Source organism: Rana temporaria, chromosome 12 (assembly GCF_905171775.1).
Source record: "Rana temporaria chromosome 12, aRanTem1.1, whole genome shotgun sequence".
NCBI classification, from domain to species: Eukaryota; Metazoa; Chordata; class Amphibia; order Anura; family Ranidae; genus Rana; species Rana temporaria.
This window is the reverse complement of record NC_053500.1, coordinates 130,466,097-130,486,113: the sequence shown is the minus strand read 5'-3', so window position 1 is coordinate 130,486,113 and position 20,017 is coordinate 130,466,097. Positions and strand designations below refer to the sequence as shown.

The following is a 20,017-nucleotide window of genomic DNA, read 5'->3' as shown; positions in this document are numbered from 1 at the left end:
TGCACACTTTTTAAAAATCATTTTAGGGCTGAAGATTACTTAAAACCCCCAAAACATGACGGCCCAGATTCTCAAAGGCGTTACGACGGCGCAACACCATTTGCGCCGTCGTAACTCCTCATCTGGCCCCGGGTATCTATGCGACTGATTCTTAGAATCAGTTACGCATAGATACCCATTAGATCTGACAGGCGCTGTCAGATCTAAAATGCAATTGTGTTTCCCGCCGCTAGGTGTCGCGGACGTCGTTTTCCCCGTCGCTTATGTAAATTAGCAAATTACGGCGATTCCCGAACGTACGTGCGCACGACGCAGAGAATTTACGTAGTTTCCGTAGCCATTCCGACGCGTAAAGTTGCCCCTGCTATTATGAGGGGCAACCAATGTTAAGTATGGCCGTTGTTCCTGTGTCGAAATTTTAAAAAATTACGTCGTTTGCGTAAGACGTCCGTGAATGGCGCTGGACGCCATTTACGCTAACGTCTAAGCAAATGACGTCGCACGTCGCGACGTCATTTAGCGCAATGCACGTCGGGTAATTTACCCGACGGAGCACGCTCGGCGCGGGAGCGCGCCTAATTTAAATGGTGCCCGCCCCATTTGAATTGGGCGGGCTTGCGCCGAGCGATTTAACGATACACCGCTGCAAGTTTTCAGGTAAGTGTTCTGAGAATCAGGCTGTAAACCTGTAAACCTGCGGCGGTGTAACGTAAATCACATATGTTACGCTGCCCAGGAGCAACGTAAATGTATGAGAATCTGGCCCTATGTATTTTCTGAAAAAAGACACCCTAGAGAATAAAATAGTGGTAGTTTAAAAATTTTTATGTCACACGTAATACATTAACTTTTTTTGTTCCATCACATAGAGGAGAAAATGTCCCCCTGTATGATGATTGTTTTGGTGACAGGATCTCTTTAATGAGACATACAGGATCCTGCATGTCTCCCTTGTGCTCAACTGAATGTAATACAATACACATCGCACTGCATTACATTCTTTTGCGGCCTTGATGGCCCGGGAAAACTGTGAACGGGGACCCAGAAGCTAAGTCACATGTCACTCCCGGGTAGGCAACAAGAAGGGAAGGAGTACAGACGTGTGTCCGCTCTCCTCCCTCCCCTCTACCCAACAGCACCCGCTATGCCGGTCCCGGGCCCGCAAATAGGCAAGCAGAGCCTGGGATACATAGCAGAGCACGGGCACCATTCGGGCAGCTGCCCAGGCTCCAGGACGCAATTTTTTGTCACCATGGCGACATGGGATTTGTCGAACCCCGCTTTAGCCCAGAGCTCAGAAAACAGAGCCAGGTTAGGTATCTACACTATTTTGGGTTATGAAGTTTAATGGCTTCCCACTCTTAGTCCGTAGGGTTCAATATTGAGTTGGCACACCCTTTGCAGCTATAACAGCTTCAACTCTTCTGGAAAGGCTGCCCACAAGGTTTAGGAGTGTGTCTATGGGAATGTTGGCCTGTTTAGCACAAACCTAGCAACAGGGAGCTCACTGTGTGTATCTAGAAGAGGATCTGTCTGATTATAAATGTATTTGCAGAAAACTTGCTCTGCATCTGCAATGTCAGTTGTGAAAATTTGCTGGTCGGGACAGGTTCCCTTTAAGACCACATTAGAATTTCGAAAATTAGTATGGCAAAGGGTTGTTTTAGTATATAATATTAAAACATAACACAATTTCACTGCTGTAAATTAGACTTCAGAGTATTGGGGAGATGTTTAATGCTGTCATGGTGATGCCACCTATTAAACTTTTGAGCGGTCTGTCTTTTTTTTGGACAGTTGGCTGTCCAAATTTTTTTTATCTGGCAACCCTGTCGTTAAGTCACACTTATTAAAAAAGCCCTGTAATATCTTCTCTGGAGCCAGTACTTCTCTCCTTGTCTTCTTGTCCTAGATAGAGGATTGAGCTTTTTAGAGGAAGCTCACGAATCAGTGCAGTGTACAATAAACTTAAAGCAAAACTTCACCCGAAAAGGGAATTTTTCGGCTTTAACAACTCCTTTCCCCCTTCTCTCCCGCTTTTGGAGGATTATTTTATTTTTTGGGGAGCAGGTACCTAGCTTTAGAAGGAACCCACTCTGACCACCCACAACCTTCTGGGACACGTCACAGGTCCCAAGAAGCTGCGGGTTCATTCACAAAGCCGCAAGGAATCACAGCTGGGCTTACCTTAGCAAACATACTAGGGCCGGGGACCAGCCTGGGTGAGCATGGCACTGGATCTTTGGACAGGTAAGTGTCCTTTTTAAAAAAAAAAAAAAGTCAGCACCTTCAGTATTTGTAGCTGCTGACTTTTTTTTTAAAGACTGAATTTTCTCTTTAATACATGGCTCCCGGTTTTCTATGCTTAGTGTAACGATGAAACAAGATCCTCTAAGCCAGCCTGACGAACACTCAGCAGACTGGCTCAGGGAGAGTTAATATCAGTCCGTGTTATTGCAGCAACATTATAAGTGCTGAGCAGGTCAGGACAGCGTGTGTGACATATCACAAGGGGACTACAATTCCTGGTTCCATCCTGGCTGGCTCCATACACCCTCAGGCATGTCACCTTATCTCCCTCTTGTGAACTGATATTTCTCCCCTGTCCGACATGGTACAAGTCAAACAAGCAATCCACTGGACTCCCATCTATATAAACTGAGACGGTCAATGGGTTAACCATGACTAGACAGGAAGAGATGCTTTCTAGACAGCTCTACAGATCATTCAAGTTTAGATTTCTGTTCTGTGGAACACTGTTAATTTTTCAAGTCTGACGACACATAAATATTTCAGTGCTGAGTGGGCATTCCTTGATTATTATCCACTTATTTTTTGCATTTTTCTATGGGAATTCCCCATGATAGTCTGTGCCCCCACTCCCTCCATAAGGCAATGTGGTCAAAGGTGTTATTCTCTGCTAGTTTCCATATTCAAATGTTTATTCCACATTATGGAGATTCTGTCTGGAACATAATGTTATCATTTGCTTTTAGTTAAAACTGAACTCCAGGAAACTTAAAAATTCTCCCTTGCAGTGGGGCGGCCCCCACACTGCAAGTATTAACTGCTTTCTTTGGTCAAGGAGACATGGAAAAGTAGGTTTACTTACCCGATCCTCCGCGCTGCTAGACTGGTAACTGCCCTATGCGCTAGCGGTCTAAGGTCCAGATATCATCAAGACTAATGCAGGGTCCACAGCTGGACGTGATGACCCTAAAGGACAGTCAACCCAGCAGAGCATAGGGCAGTAAAATGTTCCGTGAAGACCTTGTGTAAATGCACATAAACATGCCAGGGATGGTTCCTGGAAGGCAGGTATATTTCCCCACTATTGGTCCATCTAAGGGTTCTCATCCATGTGGGGTGAGGTGTAGTCAGGCTAGAGAGTAGAGGACTGATGTTCAGTAGTCTCTGGATTGCCGAGTCATTTTTAGTGACCCAGGAATTTCAGGAGTTCAAATAGTTTTGGGTGGGAAGAACCTCCAGGGACTTTAGTCCTTTAGGCGTTAACCCAGATGCCCCAGAGTCCAGAAAAGTAAGCTGTTTGTTTTTCTGTACTGTTTAAAAATACCAATACAGACTGTTATGGTAATGATCCTGGGCTCCCATAGGACAGTGCGCATGTGTATGCATTCATAAATTCTTCTTCATCCTCTTCTAGTTGCCAGTGTTGCTATATATACGCATTCATGCGTATGCTCATAAATCACTGCACTCAAATGTAACATTTTCTATTTTTATTTAATGGCTCTGTACTCATCGCTGTTTTACTGATCTCTATGCAGCTGTGTGCAATGTCCCATAGACAACAATACACCTGTGTTCACATCAGTAAAAAAAAAAAGATTTTTTTAATCCCGTGTGCATGAAGCCTTAGGCAGTTACCGTATTTATCGGGGTATACCGCTCGCCGGCGTATAACGCGCATCTCAAGCTTAGAAGGGAAGTTTAGGATCGGCGGCCTTGTCCGGTGTCCGTCTGCGGCCTTGCACCGGGTCCGTCCAGCCTTGTCGGTGTCCGTCTGCTGTCTTGCCCGGCGTCCGTCTGCGGCCTTGCGCGGGGTTCGTCCAGCCTTGTCCTTGTCCGTCGCGTCCGTCTGCCGGTCCGTCCAGCCTTATTGGTGTCCGTCTGACGGGTTTGAGTTTGAAGCCTCGGTCGAGCTGTGCAGAGCCAGATTTCCGGTATGTTCCGCACCTCTCGCGTGGCTGCGGGTGGAGCCAAGCGTGGCCGAGTGCGCAGTACACTCAGCTTGGTCTTTGTCGGCGCCCCTTAGAGACAGCGGGGATCGGCGTATAACGCGCACCCACGATTTTCCCCTGATTTTAAGGGAAAAAAGGTGTGCATTATACGTGGATAAATACGGTAGTTAAGTGTCTGGCATGTACATGAATCAGGTGCAAGTGCTGACTCTTTAGGTGTTGTGCCCCGACAGTATCATTAAGGTTGTCAGACAGCAAATTCCCCAGAATGTTTTTAGCCACCAAACACAAACTAGCTTGATATACCAAACTCACTGAAAATACACCACTGCTTTACTTTAACCAGTTCCGGACCACCTACCGCGTATATACTGTGGCAGGGAGGCCCGGCTGTGCAAAATCAGGGACGTGACTTTGTGCACGCGTTTTTGGGCACCATTACTAGTAAAAACAATAAAACTTAAAAAAAAGTCCCTAAATCTATCCCCTATTTTGTAGACGATACAAGTTTTGCGCAGACCAATCAATATACGCTTATTTGAATCATTTTTTACAAAAGATATGTAGCAGAATACATATTGGCTTAAATTTATGAAGACTTTTTTTTTTTTTTTTATTAGGAATGTTGTATAGCAGAAAGTAAAAAAAAAATGTTTTTATTTAACATTGTTGATCTTTTTTTGATTATAGCACAAAAAATAAAAAAAAGCACAGAGGCGATCAAATGCCAGCAAAAGAAAGCTCTTTTTGGGTACAGCGTCGCACGACTGCGCAATTGTCAGTTAAGGCGACACAGTGCCGTATCACAAAAAGTGGCCCAGTCAGGAAGTGGGTAAAACCTTCCAGAGCTGAGGTGGTTAAAGCCAAACTCAGAAAAGACATAAAATACACAAATTAGCTACAGATCCAAAACCTATTTAAAGTGTAGGTACTTGAATTTGATCTGGTATCGGCCTTAATAGTCCCACCACATCAGAGCTTTTATTAGCAGCACTGCCACACAAGCAGACAATATACTGTGCTTAGTGTAGTGTTTGCATGGAGTTTTTTCCCCTTTTATATAAAATGATAAACCTTTTATATATATTTATATAAAACTGCCAAAATAATCCAAGGGACGCGGCTTCGGGTGCTTTTAGGCAAATTCTGCTTTTTACTAGAAGGTTTCCAGATCTCAAAAATCTGGGAAATTCTAATATGTAACCATCAACTTCAGTTATCAACATAGCACTTTGACTCATTGCCTCCTATGCTTCTATGGTTCATCACTATGAAGGCCAGTTTTAGTGAAAAAAAACAGGTGGACGAAAGGTGGGAAGTACAAAAAGTGCCACATTTCTAGTTGAATTTAATGTTTAATAGAATATTTTTGGGCTTCAGAGCTTAAAAAAAAAAAAAAAAAAAGAAACCAATGTTACCTATAACACTGTCAAAATTTAAAGCAGCAAATCGTTTATGTGATCTCCAAGCTTTAAACAGACAATATACAAGTGTAACCAATGTGTAGTTACTCCTCTTCCTACAGATAAGCAGGAAGAAACCAGGAAAAAAATCTCATATCCCAATAACTGTGCTACCAGATAGCAGAATGTACTAGAGAAACCAGCACAGGCACAACACCTTTCTGGCAGTCACAAACTGTATATTAGCACAGGGTTTGACAAATTAGCTTGGAATCTAGGAGCCAGATAAAAAAGATAGGAGCCAGAAAATGCCCCCGTCCCGTCGAGCTCGCGCGCAGAAGCAAATGCGAGTAGCGCCTGCATATGAAAACGGTGTTCAAACCACACATGTGAGGTATCGCCGCGATCGGTAGAGCGAGAGCAATAATTCTAGCCATAGACCTCCTCTGTAATTCAAAACATGCAACCTGTAAAAAAAATTAAACGTCGCCTATGGAGATTTTAAAGGGTAAAAGTTTGTCGCCATTCCACAAGCGGACGCAATTTTGAAGCGTGACATGTTTGGTATCAATTTACTCGGCGTAACATTATCTTTTACAATATAAAAAAAATTGGGCTAACTTTACTGTTGTCTTATTTTTTCCCCAAAAAGTGCGCTTGTAAGACTGCTGCGCAAATACGGTGTGACAGAAAGTATTGCAACGACCGCCATTTTATTCTCTAGGGTGTTAGAATAAAAAATATATATAATGTTTGGGGGCTCTAATTAGAGGGAAGGAGATGACATTGAAAACACAGGGGAAGCTTCAATGGCATTGCTGGTTTACTTGTCATGCCAACGGCCACCACAAGATGGTGCCAGATCACAGAAGGAAGCATAGGCCTGCAGAAGGCCGCAAATCTGCAGCCTCAATTACCGGCCGGCGTGGCCTGGGATTCGCACGGAGACACAAATCCTGTGTCTCCGTGCGCCTCCACCACACGGTCGGGCCGCGCTGGCCGGTAATTGAGGCCACGGCTTTGCGGCCTTCTGCAGGCCTATGCTTCCTTCCCTGGGCGCCAGGTGGCTAATTCTAGTCGCAATTGCGACCGGGCGCCCAGATTTTATCGAACCCTGTATTAGCAACTATGCCACTGCAAGGAATTTAGCAAAGAACGATTCACAAAGCACTATTTATATCTAAATGGTCCCACCACAATTTCAATAAATCCGCCACTCTTTCTAAGAGAAAACACTTCCATGTTTGATTGGTCCCCATGGCTCCCAACAGCGATATGGAAGAATTCCCATTGTCTGTAAAGATCCCCCTCTTCCTCCACAGAATTAACCTAGCATATTAGTCATACAAAAATATGAAACCCAGCATCCCTTGCTATCCTAAGGATGGACTTCATATTCAGATATTAAGTGGTACTGTACAGTAAAACCTTGGTTTGCGAGCATAATTAGTTCCAGAAACATGCTTGTAATACAAAGCACTTGTATATCAAAGCATTTTTTTATAGGGTATAAAAGAGAAGAGAGGCACCTCTAAGTGTAGCAATAAGTTGCCAAATGTTGTACCTTCATTAAATGTAACCATATTGCTACACTTAGAGGCTCCTCTCTTCTTTTTTTTATACTCAGATGTGACATGACGCTACTCTTATATCAAAACATCGCTTGTATATCAAGGCAAAATTTATTAAAACATTTTGCTCAGTTTGCAAAACGCTCTCAAACCAAGTTACTCTCAAACCAAGTTACTCTCAAACCAAGGTTTTACTGTACTCTACATAAATAAATTATATGTTCTGTAGCACCATCAGGAAAGTCATTGTGACAGTAGCTGTGTATACTAAAATTAAACAAATTGTCACCTGAAAGACAAGCAATGATCCATTCACCAACAAATAATTATTGTCGTCAGGTCTGCCAGGAAAAACATTTGCATATTGCCACTTTGTAAAGATCTCATATTAAGGTTTTTTTTTTTTTTTTTTAACTGCAGTACATTTGGCTGTATTTACAACATGGTCATACAAATGTAAGCTATATTATCAAAAGTATTGTGACGCCTGCCTTTACACGCACATGGCATCCCAGTCTTAGTCTGTAGGGTTCAATATGGAGTTGGCCCACCCTTTGCAGTTATAACAGCTTCAACTCTTCTGGGAAGGCTGTCCACAAGGTTTAGGAGTGTCTATGGCAGGGATATGCAATTAGCGGACCTCCAGATGTTGTAAAACTACAAGTCCCATCCTGCCTCTGTCTCTGGGTGTCATGCTTGTGGCTGTCAGTCTTGCTATGCCTCATGGGACTTGTAGTTCTGCAACAGCTGGAGGTCCGCTAATTGCATATCTCTGGTCTATGGGACTGTTTGACCATTCTTCCAGATGAGCATTTGTGAGGTCAGGCATTGATGTGGTTGAGAAGGCCTGGCTCGCAGTCTCCACTCTTATTTATCCCAAAGGTATTCTATCAGGTCGTGGTCGGAACTCTTTGAAGGCAAGTGATGTTCCTCCACTCCAAACGCGCTCATCCATGTCTTTATGGACTTTGCTTTGTGCACTGGTCCAAATCATTTGGTAGAGGGGATTATGGTGTGGGGTTGTTTGTCAGGGATTGGGCCTTGCCCCTTAGTTCCAGTGAAGGGAACTCCTAAGGTGTCGGTACACCAAGACATTTTGGACAATTTCATGCTCCCAACTTTGTGGAGATAGTTTGGGGATGGCATCTTCCTGTTCTAACACCAGTGCACAAAGCAAGGTCCACAAAGTCACGGATGAGCGAGTTTGGCATGGAGGAACTTGACTGGCCTGCTTCAACCCAATAGAACACCTTTGGGATGAATTAGAGCAGAGACTGCAAGCCAGGCCTTCTCTCCAACATCAGTGCCTGACCTCACAAATGCGCTACTGAAAGAATGGAGAAACATTCCCATAGACACACTTTAAACCTTGTGGACGGCCTTCCCAGAAGAGCTGAAGCTGTTATAGCTGCAAAGGGTGGGCCAACTCAATATTGAACCCTACGGACTAAGACTGGGATGTCATTAAAGTTCATGGGCGTGTAAAGGCAGGCGTCCAAAAACTTTTGTTAATATAGTGTATATTGCACTTTTGGCTGATTCTGAAGTTCTTTTTTAAAGTGGTTGTAAACCCTCACATGTACCCCAGTAAAGTGACTAGCATTAGGTGATACGCAGAGATTAAACAAATCATCCTACATACATTGTAGCTGTTTATCTGCAGCATGTTATTTTATAGATCATTCTGAAAACATACAGAAGAAAGGATTTCTCTTTAGTTCTAGGTGCAGGGGGGCGGGGATCTGAAGTCTTAAAAAAAAACAACAGCTTTGAGCCCTGTTTGGAGGGAAGGGACAGCTGTGGATATGAATCACAGGCTGAGTGTTGCAGCTCCCTCCCATCACCTTTTTTAACTCTTGGTGTTGGGAAAGGCTGCCAGAAGTGACTCATCTTGATAACAGAGGAACCAGGCAGCAGATAGAAATGACACTTAGAGCTTTGGAGAGACACGCAAAAAGTAAAGAAGAATGTGCTTTTTTTCATATTTCATGTCTGATATTTACTACTACTTTAACATTAGCATTTCAGTATTTTCCTATTTTAAAAAACAGTGTTAACAATTCATATGGCATTAAACCAAGTTTCTGTCTTTCCAAGGTTCACTGTTCCCTCTGCCAGTGACACTTGTGTGTGCGTGACCGCATAGTTACAGTGTGTCTGCATCCCGTGCAGTTCACACACAAGAGACTTGTGGCTATAGATTTATTGAGTTACGATGGGACAGAAGGCATGCTGTTATCAAGAGATTACTTCATGTACAGGTTAGCGATAATACGTCTAGGCAAGAAAACAAGTTTGTGTACCTAGTTCAAACATCTGAAGGGGGAGGTGAAGAAATCCTGTGTGTGGGGTGTACGGATTACTCTGTCCTGGGGCACTGCAGACATCGTCTGAGGCAGGGAGCAACAGAAGAAAGGAGACATTGTGACCCAGCTCCAACACCTCCTGTGTGTAAATACGGAAGTGCTTGGCCTGTGAAGGGACAGAGAAAGAAAACATGGGTTACAATGCGTATACACTGGCCACAGGTAACAATAACAATTCATACTACTGCAATCACTGGCTGGGTGAGCAATGAAAACACTATTCAGCACAAGGTGCTTGAAAAAAATTCATTGACACTCTCCCAATTGATTGAACATTTGTTTAAGAACCACTGGCATGCAACGCCAGGTGAAGCTTCTTGGGAGCAACGGCGATCAGAAAGGTTGGAAAACCTTGGGCGGGTACTGTTGCATTCTCCGGGTGGTGTCAGTAACAGATTTCCTTCTCCTCACTCTCCACGGGCCTAAACATACGTTTTTACTTAAATAGCGGTTCACGTTTCGGGTCTTAGCATCAGACTCCTGTGCCTGGGGACAATCAATGTACACACTATCATTTAGTGTCCAAGCTCAGCTTTAAAGAAAACCTATCACATACTATGGGGGGATGCCATTTTTGGCTTCTCCACTTGAAATATTGGTGCTCTGATTGTAAAGCTGATCCATTGGCTTCAACATGGAGATCACAGGTTAAATGTATGTTTTTATTTTGGAGGGTGTGGGGGAGGTAAGCAGTTGTGTCATATTGCAACTAAATGCAATCAACTAACAATCAACTAACACTGCTTATTGTATAGTTAAAAATGTTAGTCCATAAAGTCTCTAACATAATTCAGCTTTGACTCAAAGACTGGACCATTGGACATAATGGCAAGATTCCCAAATACCCTACTTTTCTGACTTCATCCTTGAGCAATTGTGGAAGATGAGGGCGCTAATACGTGATGAATTGTGTGTTAAACACTCCTTAGAGCGGCCACAATTTCACTTTTTAAATATAAATACCCCTGTAATACACAAGCTTAATGTATTCTAGTAAAGTTGGCCTGTAAACTAAGGTCCGTTTTGTTAGGTTGTTACAGCATTTAGACACTTTATAAAATAGAAATTGACTGGGGCCATCTTAAGTGTGGGCATCATGAAGCCAGACTGTATGACTTCCTGGATTTCAGCCTTGCAGATCTCGAACATGCTCAGTGCTGCACAAGCAGTGTCAGATCAGGTTTCAGCACCTGTGCTGTCCAAGTCACATGATTCTTTGAGACTGGGGAATGCACAGACTCCTGGAAAGTTACACCCACTACATTCCCAGGAGTCTGTGCGGTGTAGGTTAGGAAGCATTAAGCACCTAGGTGCAGGAAGTGGGAAGATTAACTATTCTGCCTAGCAACAACACTTTAAAGGCATCTAAAAAATATATATATTTTCGTAAAGGACTATTGACATTTTTTTAAAACTACTGATGTAATGTTCTATTTATGGGTGGAACTCCACTTTAACATACAAATGCAAATATTAGAATACATTTAAATAATGATAAATTATCATGTGTGAAAAATAGTGATGAGTCCAACATCCAAATAGTATCACCACAGTATACTCAAAGTATACTATTAAGTAGTCCCAATAATTAAATAGATTCCAATCTCTCCAGCGCACAAAAACTTGAAAAAAGTGACGTAAATCTTGCTTATAGTGAGATGCTCCTTCACCACATGCGATACTTTATGATCACCCAAAAGTGCTCAAAATAGTTACTGCGCTTACCAGATGTATCTGACTTCTTTTGTGAGAAAGAAAGTCAGATAAAGTTTTTGCAGGATAGTGCCTGCATACACACCAATCGGACAGGATACACTGCAAATACCTCTTGCTCGGAGTTATAGATACGATATAAAAGAGAGAATATAGACTTCCATCGCATAATACTGTATATTTATTTTAAAATAGAATAGAAAACGGCCAAATGGCCTCTTACTTTAAAAGGTGCCTGTCCTGGTACAGAGGCTGCTTGCTTGTCAAAATGTATATTTCGCTCTGTTCACCACCCCTGTGGTAGCGTGCGTTCCACTCGGCAACAATACAGCACCCGGATTTCCGGAACTGGCGTCAGGTAACACATGACCAGGTCTGCCGCCGACGTACGTTTCGTATGAACGTCTTCAGTCTTCAGCTTTATCTAACTTTCTTTCTCACAAAATTCTAATATTTGCATTTGTATGTTAAGGAGTGTTTAACACACAATTCATCACGTATTAGCGCCGTATCACTTGATTTGCAGAGGAGCAGCTTAATTTTATTTTATATTTAAATCACATTGCACTTTGATTTGAGTAATTTGGCGCGGAATTTCTATTATCTATTTTTGAGCAATTGCCTATCTCCAGACAGAGGTGATGAATGTCATATCAAAGAAGCACTGTGCCTGCCCCGAGCAGATTGGAGGTGAGGTAGCCTTTTAACATAAGAAAAGTGCTGTGTTGTATGCAGGTTTTCAAAGTGACCCTTTCTTAATAACAAAACCTTTTAATGCTATACCAGCCAACTCTGCAGCCGAACACCCCTGCCAATAAGAAACGAGTGGCGATCTTCTGGTCTCCTACAGCTTTTTTTGGTTACTCCCATAGCCCCCTATGTCATTACAGGCAGGGGTCAAGTCCTGGGGAAAAAAGCGTGGGAACTCCCACCCAAGATCCACTCCCCCACCAAAAAAAATAAAAAATGATACGCTTATATGCATAATTACTAAACCGCATGTTTTTTTTTTTTTTTTAAGTAATTTCTTTCTAAATCCGCGATAACTCGCGCCAGACCTCCACAATGTCTCCTGGGAACAATGACAAAAGCTCCCAGGAGACATTGCAGCATCGAGGAAGTGACGGAACACTACCTGATCAATCCATATACAGGAAGCGGCCAGTAACATAAAGGATTACTAAGGTTCGCCTGCCCCTGACAGTGACTCGAGCTGGGCATCGCCGCTTAGTGAAGGATTGGCTCGGGTGGCTTGGCTGCTCTCGGCTGCTCTAGTCCTGCAAAGGGAACTGCGTTCCTGCTGTGAAAAAAGTGCAGGGACTCCATTCCCTCGCGTTCCCGCAGGACTTGAGCCCTGATTACAGGACACAAAAGTAATGTTGAGGTTGGTGAGGAACCAGAAAATGGACACTCGGAAGTGTTTTCTCCTGAAGAAGACTTCAGTGAAGGTTTTTTTAAGATCAGATCTGTATTTGTTGGTGGGTGTCAGAAGAGGTAATAAAAGAATAACCAGAGCTGCTACGGCTGACATCCTACTGTAAATGCTTTCTCGGCCTTCATGCATTTTGTGTCACTGTCCCATAACAATCAAGTCAGAGAGAAGCCCCAACCTCTGGTTTGCATACTTATTCCTGGATAATGACTCAAAGTACTGACAATACTATATTTCTATGGCAGCCAGACAACTAGCTTTTTCATATAGCAAGGCTAGATATGTCTAGATATGTCCTCAGTACAGATTTCTTTTGCTGAACCAGGACTAGCTAAAAGTTTTTTTTTAGGGGATATTACACTTATCCTTTAAAGCGTATATGTGCTGAGACTGCTTTGTCCAGGAGGTGATATTACCAAACATTTAATTCCGCCATTAACCAAACAGTGTTTTTAGGAAAAAGGGCAAATTATTGTGGACAGCAATCTGTTATGCAAGTCTGCTGTAAATAGTGCACAAGTATAATTTGCTTGGCCTAAGACCTCGGGCATCGTGAATCACAGCTAATGGCAGAGCCTGCCTTGCGAGCCATAATAAAAATATTTCATTCTGATAAATCTCTCCACATACAGAGCTCCTATTTATGCTAATGCCCCTTATACATGGGTGCCTTGTGTTTTTACTAGGAGACATTCCTGACACTTCTCAAACGTCCACAGATTAATGGCCACCTTTATGTATACAATGCAGCCACACGGAGCTCCAGGGACACAGCTTGTGTCCTACTTCTGTGTTGTATGCTGCCTTCTATAAAGGCAGTTATTATGGATGGGGCAATGAAAGGCATAGAAGAATCTGAGTGGTTTTAAAGACGTATTTCAACGGTAGAAGCTGCAGACCACCCTAAAGTTGATAATATGTTTTTTTCCATGTAGTTGACTCCATAAACATATTACTATAGGTCCTCCAGAATAAAATCAACAGACATCTTAGAAATCAGAGAGCAGAGAACTGAAAAGTAATGGCATGTGAAATAATATAGGTTAGAAGATTAATCTGACTTATTAAGGACCATATAAATATTTATATATATATATATATATATAAATAACAGAACCTGGTAGCAAATCCTAGTGTGCCTAAAGGATATGTAAATGTGCTGGGTGTCATTGATGACGAGCAAAGGTCCCGTCATAGTAAGTTGCTGATTTTATATCTTCTCTTTTATACTAAAAAGGAAGTCTTAGGCAGGTGGAACTCCTCTGTCCCCCCCTCTGTGTCGTCCTGGGAGAGCAAAGTTAACGCTGCTCTGCCTATGTATAAGTTAACATACATTAGTCGTGGGTGTCCCTTGAAGTATGATAAGGTCTGGCTACCGTGGACGGAGCACTAATCATTTGAAAGGTGGCTTGCGGTGGTCCCTCCTCTCTCTCTCTCTCTCCTTTTCTCTTCTTGCTCCCTCCCTTCCTACTCCATTCCTCTTGCTCTCCCTTCTTCCCTCTCCAGGAGTTGGTGGGATTATGGTTGAGTACTTTCGGTTCCTCAATTTCCTCATGTGTCTGGGTTGGGGTTGATGTCCTGGTTATATTGCGGAATGGGCATAGTATGTGTAATATGTGTCTTGATATGCTCCTGTACTGCATTGTATTTACTTGACAAATCATCTGTATTGCTGTTATTTTATTGTGTATGTCTTCCTTTAATAAAGCACTCCTGATTGTTAAAAAATAAATAAAAGGATATGTAAATATATGGACAAAATTTACCCCCCAAACCTCCCTCCCATCCTCTAGTGCACACATGCCATACACAAGGCCCGCCAGGCCATTTTTATGTGGCCTTCACACCTCTCTTGCAGCTGAGGCCCCCTTCATCTCCGTCCCCACCTTGTCTTAGCAGTCAGTAGCATAGAGGATGACAGAACTCCTCCTACAGATCCTGCACTTCTCCGTGCAGCTGCAGCACCCCCTTCCCTGGTCTCAGCATTCAGCTGACTCCAGCCCTCCTCCAGACCTTTAACTTTCTGCTTCCCATCTCTTTCCGGCAGCAGCACAAGGTCAGGGGGTGCACTGTAATGTAAAGGATGGTGGGAGACTCTGGACTTATGATGGTGCGGGTCTCTTGACATCTGATAAAAGAGGGAGTGGGGTGCTCTGGACATCCAGTCTTACAGATACAACCAGCCCTTTGAAGGCCACTATAATGCTGATGCGGCCCGCAATGAAATTGAGTTTGAAACCCCTGATCTAGAGCATTAGAGTTTTTTTTTCTCTTACATTGTTGCTGTAGTGAGAAACAACTGTTCATTATCTAATTGACATCACCGCCAGGGTTGTAAAAACTATCGATGGAACAGCTATGTTCCTATTGATGTAGACATGCCTCTTGGGAGTTAAAGCAGAAGCATTGTTTTGTTGGGAAAGAAATCAATGTATGCATGTAGAAGGGAGGTTACAGGTAGAGTTCTGTAGGCTAGCAAAGGAGAACTTAGATAGGCCAATAACACTGCATGGGGTTTCAGTGCAGTAGAGGCAGTATTGCCAGTCAACTACATACATTTTGGGGCTCATTGGATTTTTGACAGGATGATCGGAACATTTTCTGCACTTGCAAAGAGCATAGGGAAATGCGTATGTATTTGAGAGTTGTACTGATTATTATTATTATTATACAGGATTTATATCAACAGTTTGCAAAGCGCTTTACAACTATTACTGAATTCTTTATATTTCATTTTGCCCAAACATACACTTGTGAATTATGTCTACGGCAATGTTCTTGCTTTACATTAACGCGTAGCTTGTCTTTACCTGGTGAAGAGGTAGATTGATCTGTTTAAGTAGGGCCTTCACTGCTATCTGGAGGTCATAGAGAAACAGGTGAGTATGCGCATCCAGGGAGAGCTCCATGCTGTCCAAATTCTCAACCATTGATAGATTTTGAATCCATTCCCATTCATCTCTACCCAGGAAGAAAAGACAAACAATGTCAGAAAGCTAAAAGGTAATACTAGCAAGCAGCCAAATTTGCTTATTTTTCCATAGCCACCAGTCAGGCTGGATTCACACCTCAGCTAAGTAATTTTTAGGCATTTCGGGCATTTTTAAAGCTTTAAAAGTGCATCGATATCCCTAAATATTTTCTTGTTAGGGATAGAGTAGGGAAGGTTTAGAGCGGGGGTCCGTAACAGGCTGCTCACAATCTACCTGTCGATCATGGCTATGTTAGGGCATAGAAGTTTTTGGAAAAAATGTACTGGGCTCTCGTTTCCCCAATGCAGTGGACCACTGGTCTACAGGCTGGGCACGATTAAGGAAAAGAAAACCTGTGCAAGGTAATGGGGATAGTTAAACTAAAATATAACAATGTGATTTTACTTACAATGCTCTACAAAAAAAATGTATAATTTTGCTAGGGTTTAGCAGGAAAATCATTGTCTTAGCATTGCATTAAGCTGTAAAGCAGAGTTCACAATCATCCATTTATGGGCAACCTATATGCATATAAAACAATTCCATCACATCTTGCACAGATATTGGATCTTTCACACACATATTAGTCACGGGCATTCGTTGACCTATTTCTGTTTCTGCAGAAATTCTTTTACCTTACAGAACATATCAGAAATGTATTATTCCAAAAGGTAATACAATCTAGTAGGCTAAAACCAGACAATTTGGTCAAAGTGATACTAAAGGCTTAGGCCCAGATTCTCAAAGGGCTTACGACGGCGCAGCGCCATGTACGCTGTCGTAAGTCCTAATCTGGGCCGTCATATCTATGCGACTGATTCTTAGAATCAGTTACGCATAGATATCCATTAGATCCGACAGGCGCAAGTCTCTTACGCCGTCGGATCTTAAATGCAATTTATTTTTTGTTCGCTAGGTGGCGCGTCCGTCGTTTTCCCCGTTGAGTATGCAAATTAGCTAGATACACGAATTCCCGAACGTACGCGTGGCCGACGCAGTAAAGTTACGACGTTTACGTTGGGCTTGTCCCGGCGTAAAGTTTCCCCTGCTATATGAGGCGCAATCAATGTTAAGTATGGCCGTCGTTCCCGCGTAGAAATTTATAAATTTACGTCGTTTGCGTAAGTCGTCCGTGAATGGGGCTGGACGCCATTTACGTTCACGTCTAAACCAATGACGTCCTTGCAAAATTCATTTGGAGCAATGCACCGTGAGATATTTTATGGACGGCGCTTGCGCAGTACATTCGGCGCGGGAACGCACTTTATTTAAATGCTACACGCCCCCTACCCGCCTAATTTGAATTAGGCGGGCTTACGCCGGGTGATTTACGCTACGCCGCCGCAACTTTACACGCAAGTGCTTTGTGAATAAAGCACTTGCATGAAAAACTTGCGGCGGCGTAACGTAAATGACATACGTTACGCCGCCACGGAGATACGCCAGATGTACCAGAATCTGGCCCTTCGTTTTTTTAAAATAACAAACATATAATACTTACCTGCTCTGTGTAATGGTTTTGCACAGAGCAGCCTTGATCCTCCTCCTCGGGTCTCCCGCCTGCACCGTGGACTCCTCCCCCCTGCCAAGTTTTCCCATAGCAAGCCGCATGCTATGGGGGCACTCATGCATCCTCGCTCCCAAGCCCCGCTCTGTATGTTCATAAGTCACACAGAATGGGGCTCGCCCCTGCCCCATGCTTCCTCCTCACTGGCTGTGATTTACAACAGCAGGAGCCAATGGGGAGGCAGAGAGTTGGGACAGTAGCTGCTCTCATGCACATCACTGGATCAAGATCAGGCTTAGGTGAGGATTAGTTGGGGCTGCGGGGGGAACTGCATACTGAAGGTAAAAAAAACTTCAGCCTTTACAACTTCATTTCTAAAATAAAACAGTGAGCATTGCAAATGGCCTATTTTTTATCAGTGCCAGGCAGCATATGACATGAGTAGGACTTGCTCACTTGGAAATATTACTGTTGTCCCGTATCTTGACATGGCACAGCATATTTGGAACTCTCTGGGAAACAAGCGCTTTGATTTGATCAACAGAACTGCACAGCTTAAGATAACCCAGATACAGTCCTGGGGACAGGCGTTGCTGACTCCGTTTCTGATAATTCAGTATATCCTGGTGAAGCAATGAAACAAAAGAATGATATTGGTTGTTGGTTGATTGATATTGTTGAAATAATGAGATCTGTATCAAAATCATTGATATTACCCAATGACAACATATTAAGCTCTAAACAACCAAAAATAAATAATTATGCCACTTAGAAACACAATAAGATAAATCAAGAAAATCATTATAATATATTTATAGATGTTACATACATTGGTGGTCACTATTGATTACTTAAATCTATGTATAATGCATCTGAATATATCAAACAAGAATCCAAAGATGGACTTGTTCATCCATAGTCAACTTAAAGGACCCGTCCACTCAAAACAAATATCTTGGTACTGGTTCGATGCTGAACGGAGGGGTGGGGATACCGTTTCCTTTATCTGTAGGAAATGTTCGCTTTAAGATCTCCCCAAGTGAGTTCCAGATTTTTCCACTCCATCACAGTCCTAGTATCTAGTCTACTACAGCTGTTGCTGCTGAAGAAGCTTCACTCTTTCTGCTGAAATGTAAAATGAATGAAGCTAGAACAGCAAATGCAAGGGGCCAGATTCACAGTGGACTTACGACGGCGTATCTCCACGTACGCCGTCGAAAGTCCGAATGTGAGCCGTCGTATCTATGCGCCCGATTCTTAGAATCAGTTACGCATAGATTTGGCCAAGATACGAGCGGCGTAAGTCTCCTACGCTGTTGTATCTTGGGTGCATATTTACGCTGGCCGCAAGGGGCGCTTCCGTAGATTTACGCGTCGAATATGTAAATTAGGTAGATACGCCGATTCACGAAAGTAGTTGCGCCCGCTACGCTGTTTACGTTAGGCTTACGTCCGGCGTAAAGTTACCCCTGCTAAATGAGGCGCAGCCAATGCAAAGTATGGACGTCGGCAAGCATATCTTTTTACGTCGTTTACGTAAGTCGTACGTGAATGGGGCTGTGTGTAGGTTACGTTCACGTCACAGGCAATGGGCCTGGCGTATCTTATGGAGTAAATTCGACGTGATACTGAGCATGCGCCGTTCGTTAGGCGCGTCATTTACGTGGGGTCACGACTCATTTACATGCAACACGCCCCCTACCAGCCTATTTTGAATTAGGCGGGCTTACGCCAGCCCATATACGCTACGCCGTCGTAACTTAGGACGCAAGTTGTTTCTGAATACGGTACCTGCCTTTCTAAATTACGGCGACGTAGTGTATATGACATACGCTATGCCCGCCCAAACTTACGCGCGTCTTTCTGAATCTGGCCCAAGGTTTTTGCAACTGTAGTCCCACAAGTGATACAATTTTAATCAGAGATGGATGTTTTCATATTCAACCAAACAAAATAACAGTTTTAGATGGACTGACCCTTAAAATGATACTAAAGATTTTTTTTTCAGAATAACAAACATGTTCAACTTACCTACTCTTTGCAGTGGTTTTACACAGAGCAGTTTCGATCCTCCTCTTTTCGGGTTCCCTGGCAGCGCGCCTGGCTCCTCCCCCTCGAACAGTGCCCCCAGAGAAATAAGCTTGCCCTGGGGGCACTGCTGCGTGCTCAGTCCTGAGCCACTGGCCAACTTCCATGCATCTATAAGACACAGAGCCACGGTTGGCCAATGGGAAACCGGCTGAGAAGCCGCAAGGCTTTACTGCCGTTTTCCCTTACCCAAGATGGCGACACCAGCACCTGATAGCAGATTAAAGAATCAGCTTGGGTGAGGACACCGCAGGATCCCTGGACAGGTAAGTGCCCTAATAGTAAAAGTCAGCAGCTACAGCATCCAAACAGGGAAAGCAGTGTTAAAAATACGCCTAAAGTTGCGATTTTTTCAAACACCTTTAGGCGTGTCAAGTGTTTTGGTGTTCATTCAGTTGGCCAAAATATAAATGCATTATGCTCATTAAAATGAATGAACGCTCAAGTGATGGACATGTCATGATTTTTTCTTGGGGCAAAATGCTCCTCTCTTGAGCCCGCTGCCCCTGGGGTTTTTTGGTTCTGCCTCTAAACGCCCCTGCTGCTAAACTCCTGCAAATGCCTATGTGTGCATGGACACATAGGATAACATAGAAAGGTGTTAAGAGGCAGAAAAAAGTCAAACACCCTTACAAACTGCGTTTTTGATGCCTAGCGTGCATAGGGCCATAAGAAGAAGTTATAGAGTTAGGGAATTTGGATTTTATTGGGCTTCATTGGTTGAAGGTAACAAATCTGCATTTATCCTATGCACCAGTACTTA

The 20,017-nt window shown here is 43.2% G+C and overlaps 1 protein-coding gene across 1 annotated transcript in view; it reads right to left on the bottom strand.

Annotated features, from left to right (window-relative positions):
* ANKFN1 (ankyrin repeat and fibronectin type III domain containing 1) overlaps positions 1 to 20,017 on the bottom strand; it is a 340,893-nt gene that overhangs the window by 86,878 nt on the left and 233,998 nt on the right. Inside the window, exons 12-14 of the mRNA XM_040330698.1 lie at positions 17,623 to 17,789; positions 15,498 to 15,648; positions 9,480 to 9,648 (exon numbers count right to left, since the gene is read on the bottom strand). Of these exons, the coding sequence (XP_040186632.1) occupies positions 9,480 to 9,648; positions 15,498 to 15,648; positions 17,623 to 17,789 (487 nt within the window). The remainder of the gene's footprint in view (positions 1 to 9,479; positions 9,649 to 15,497; positions 15,649 to 17,622; positions 17,790 to 20,017) is intronic.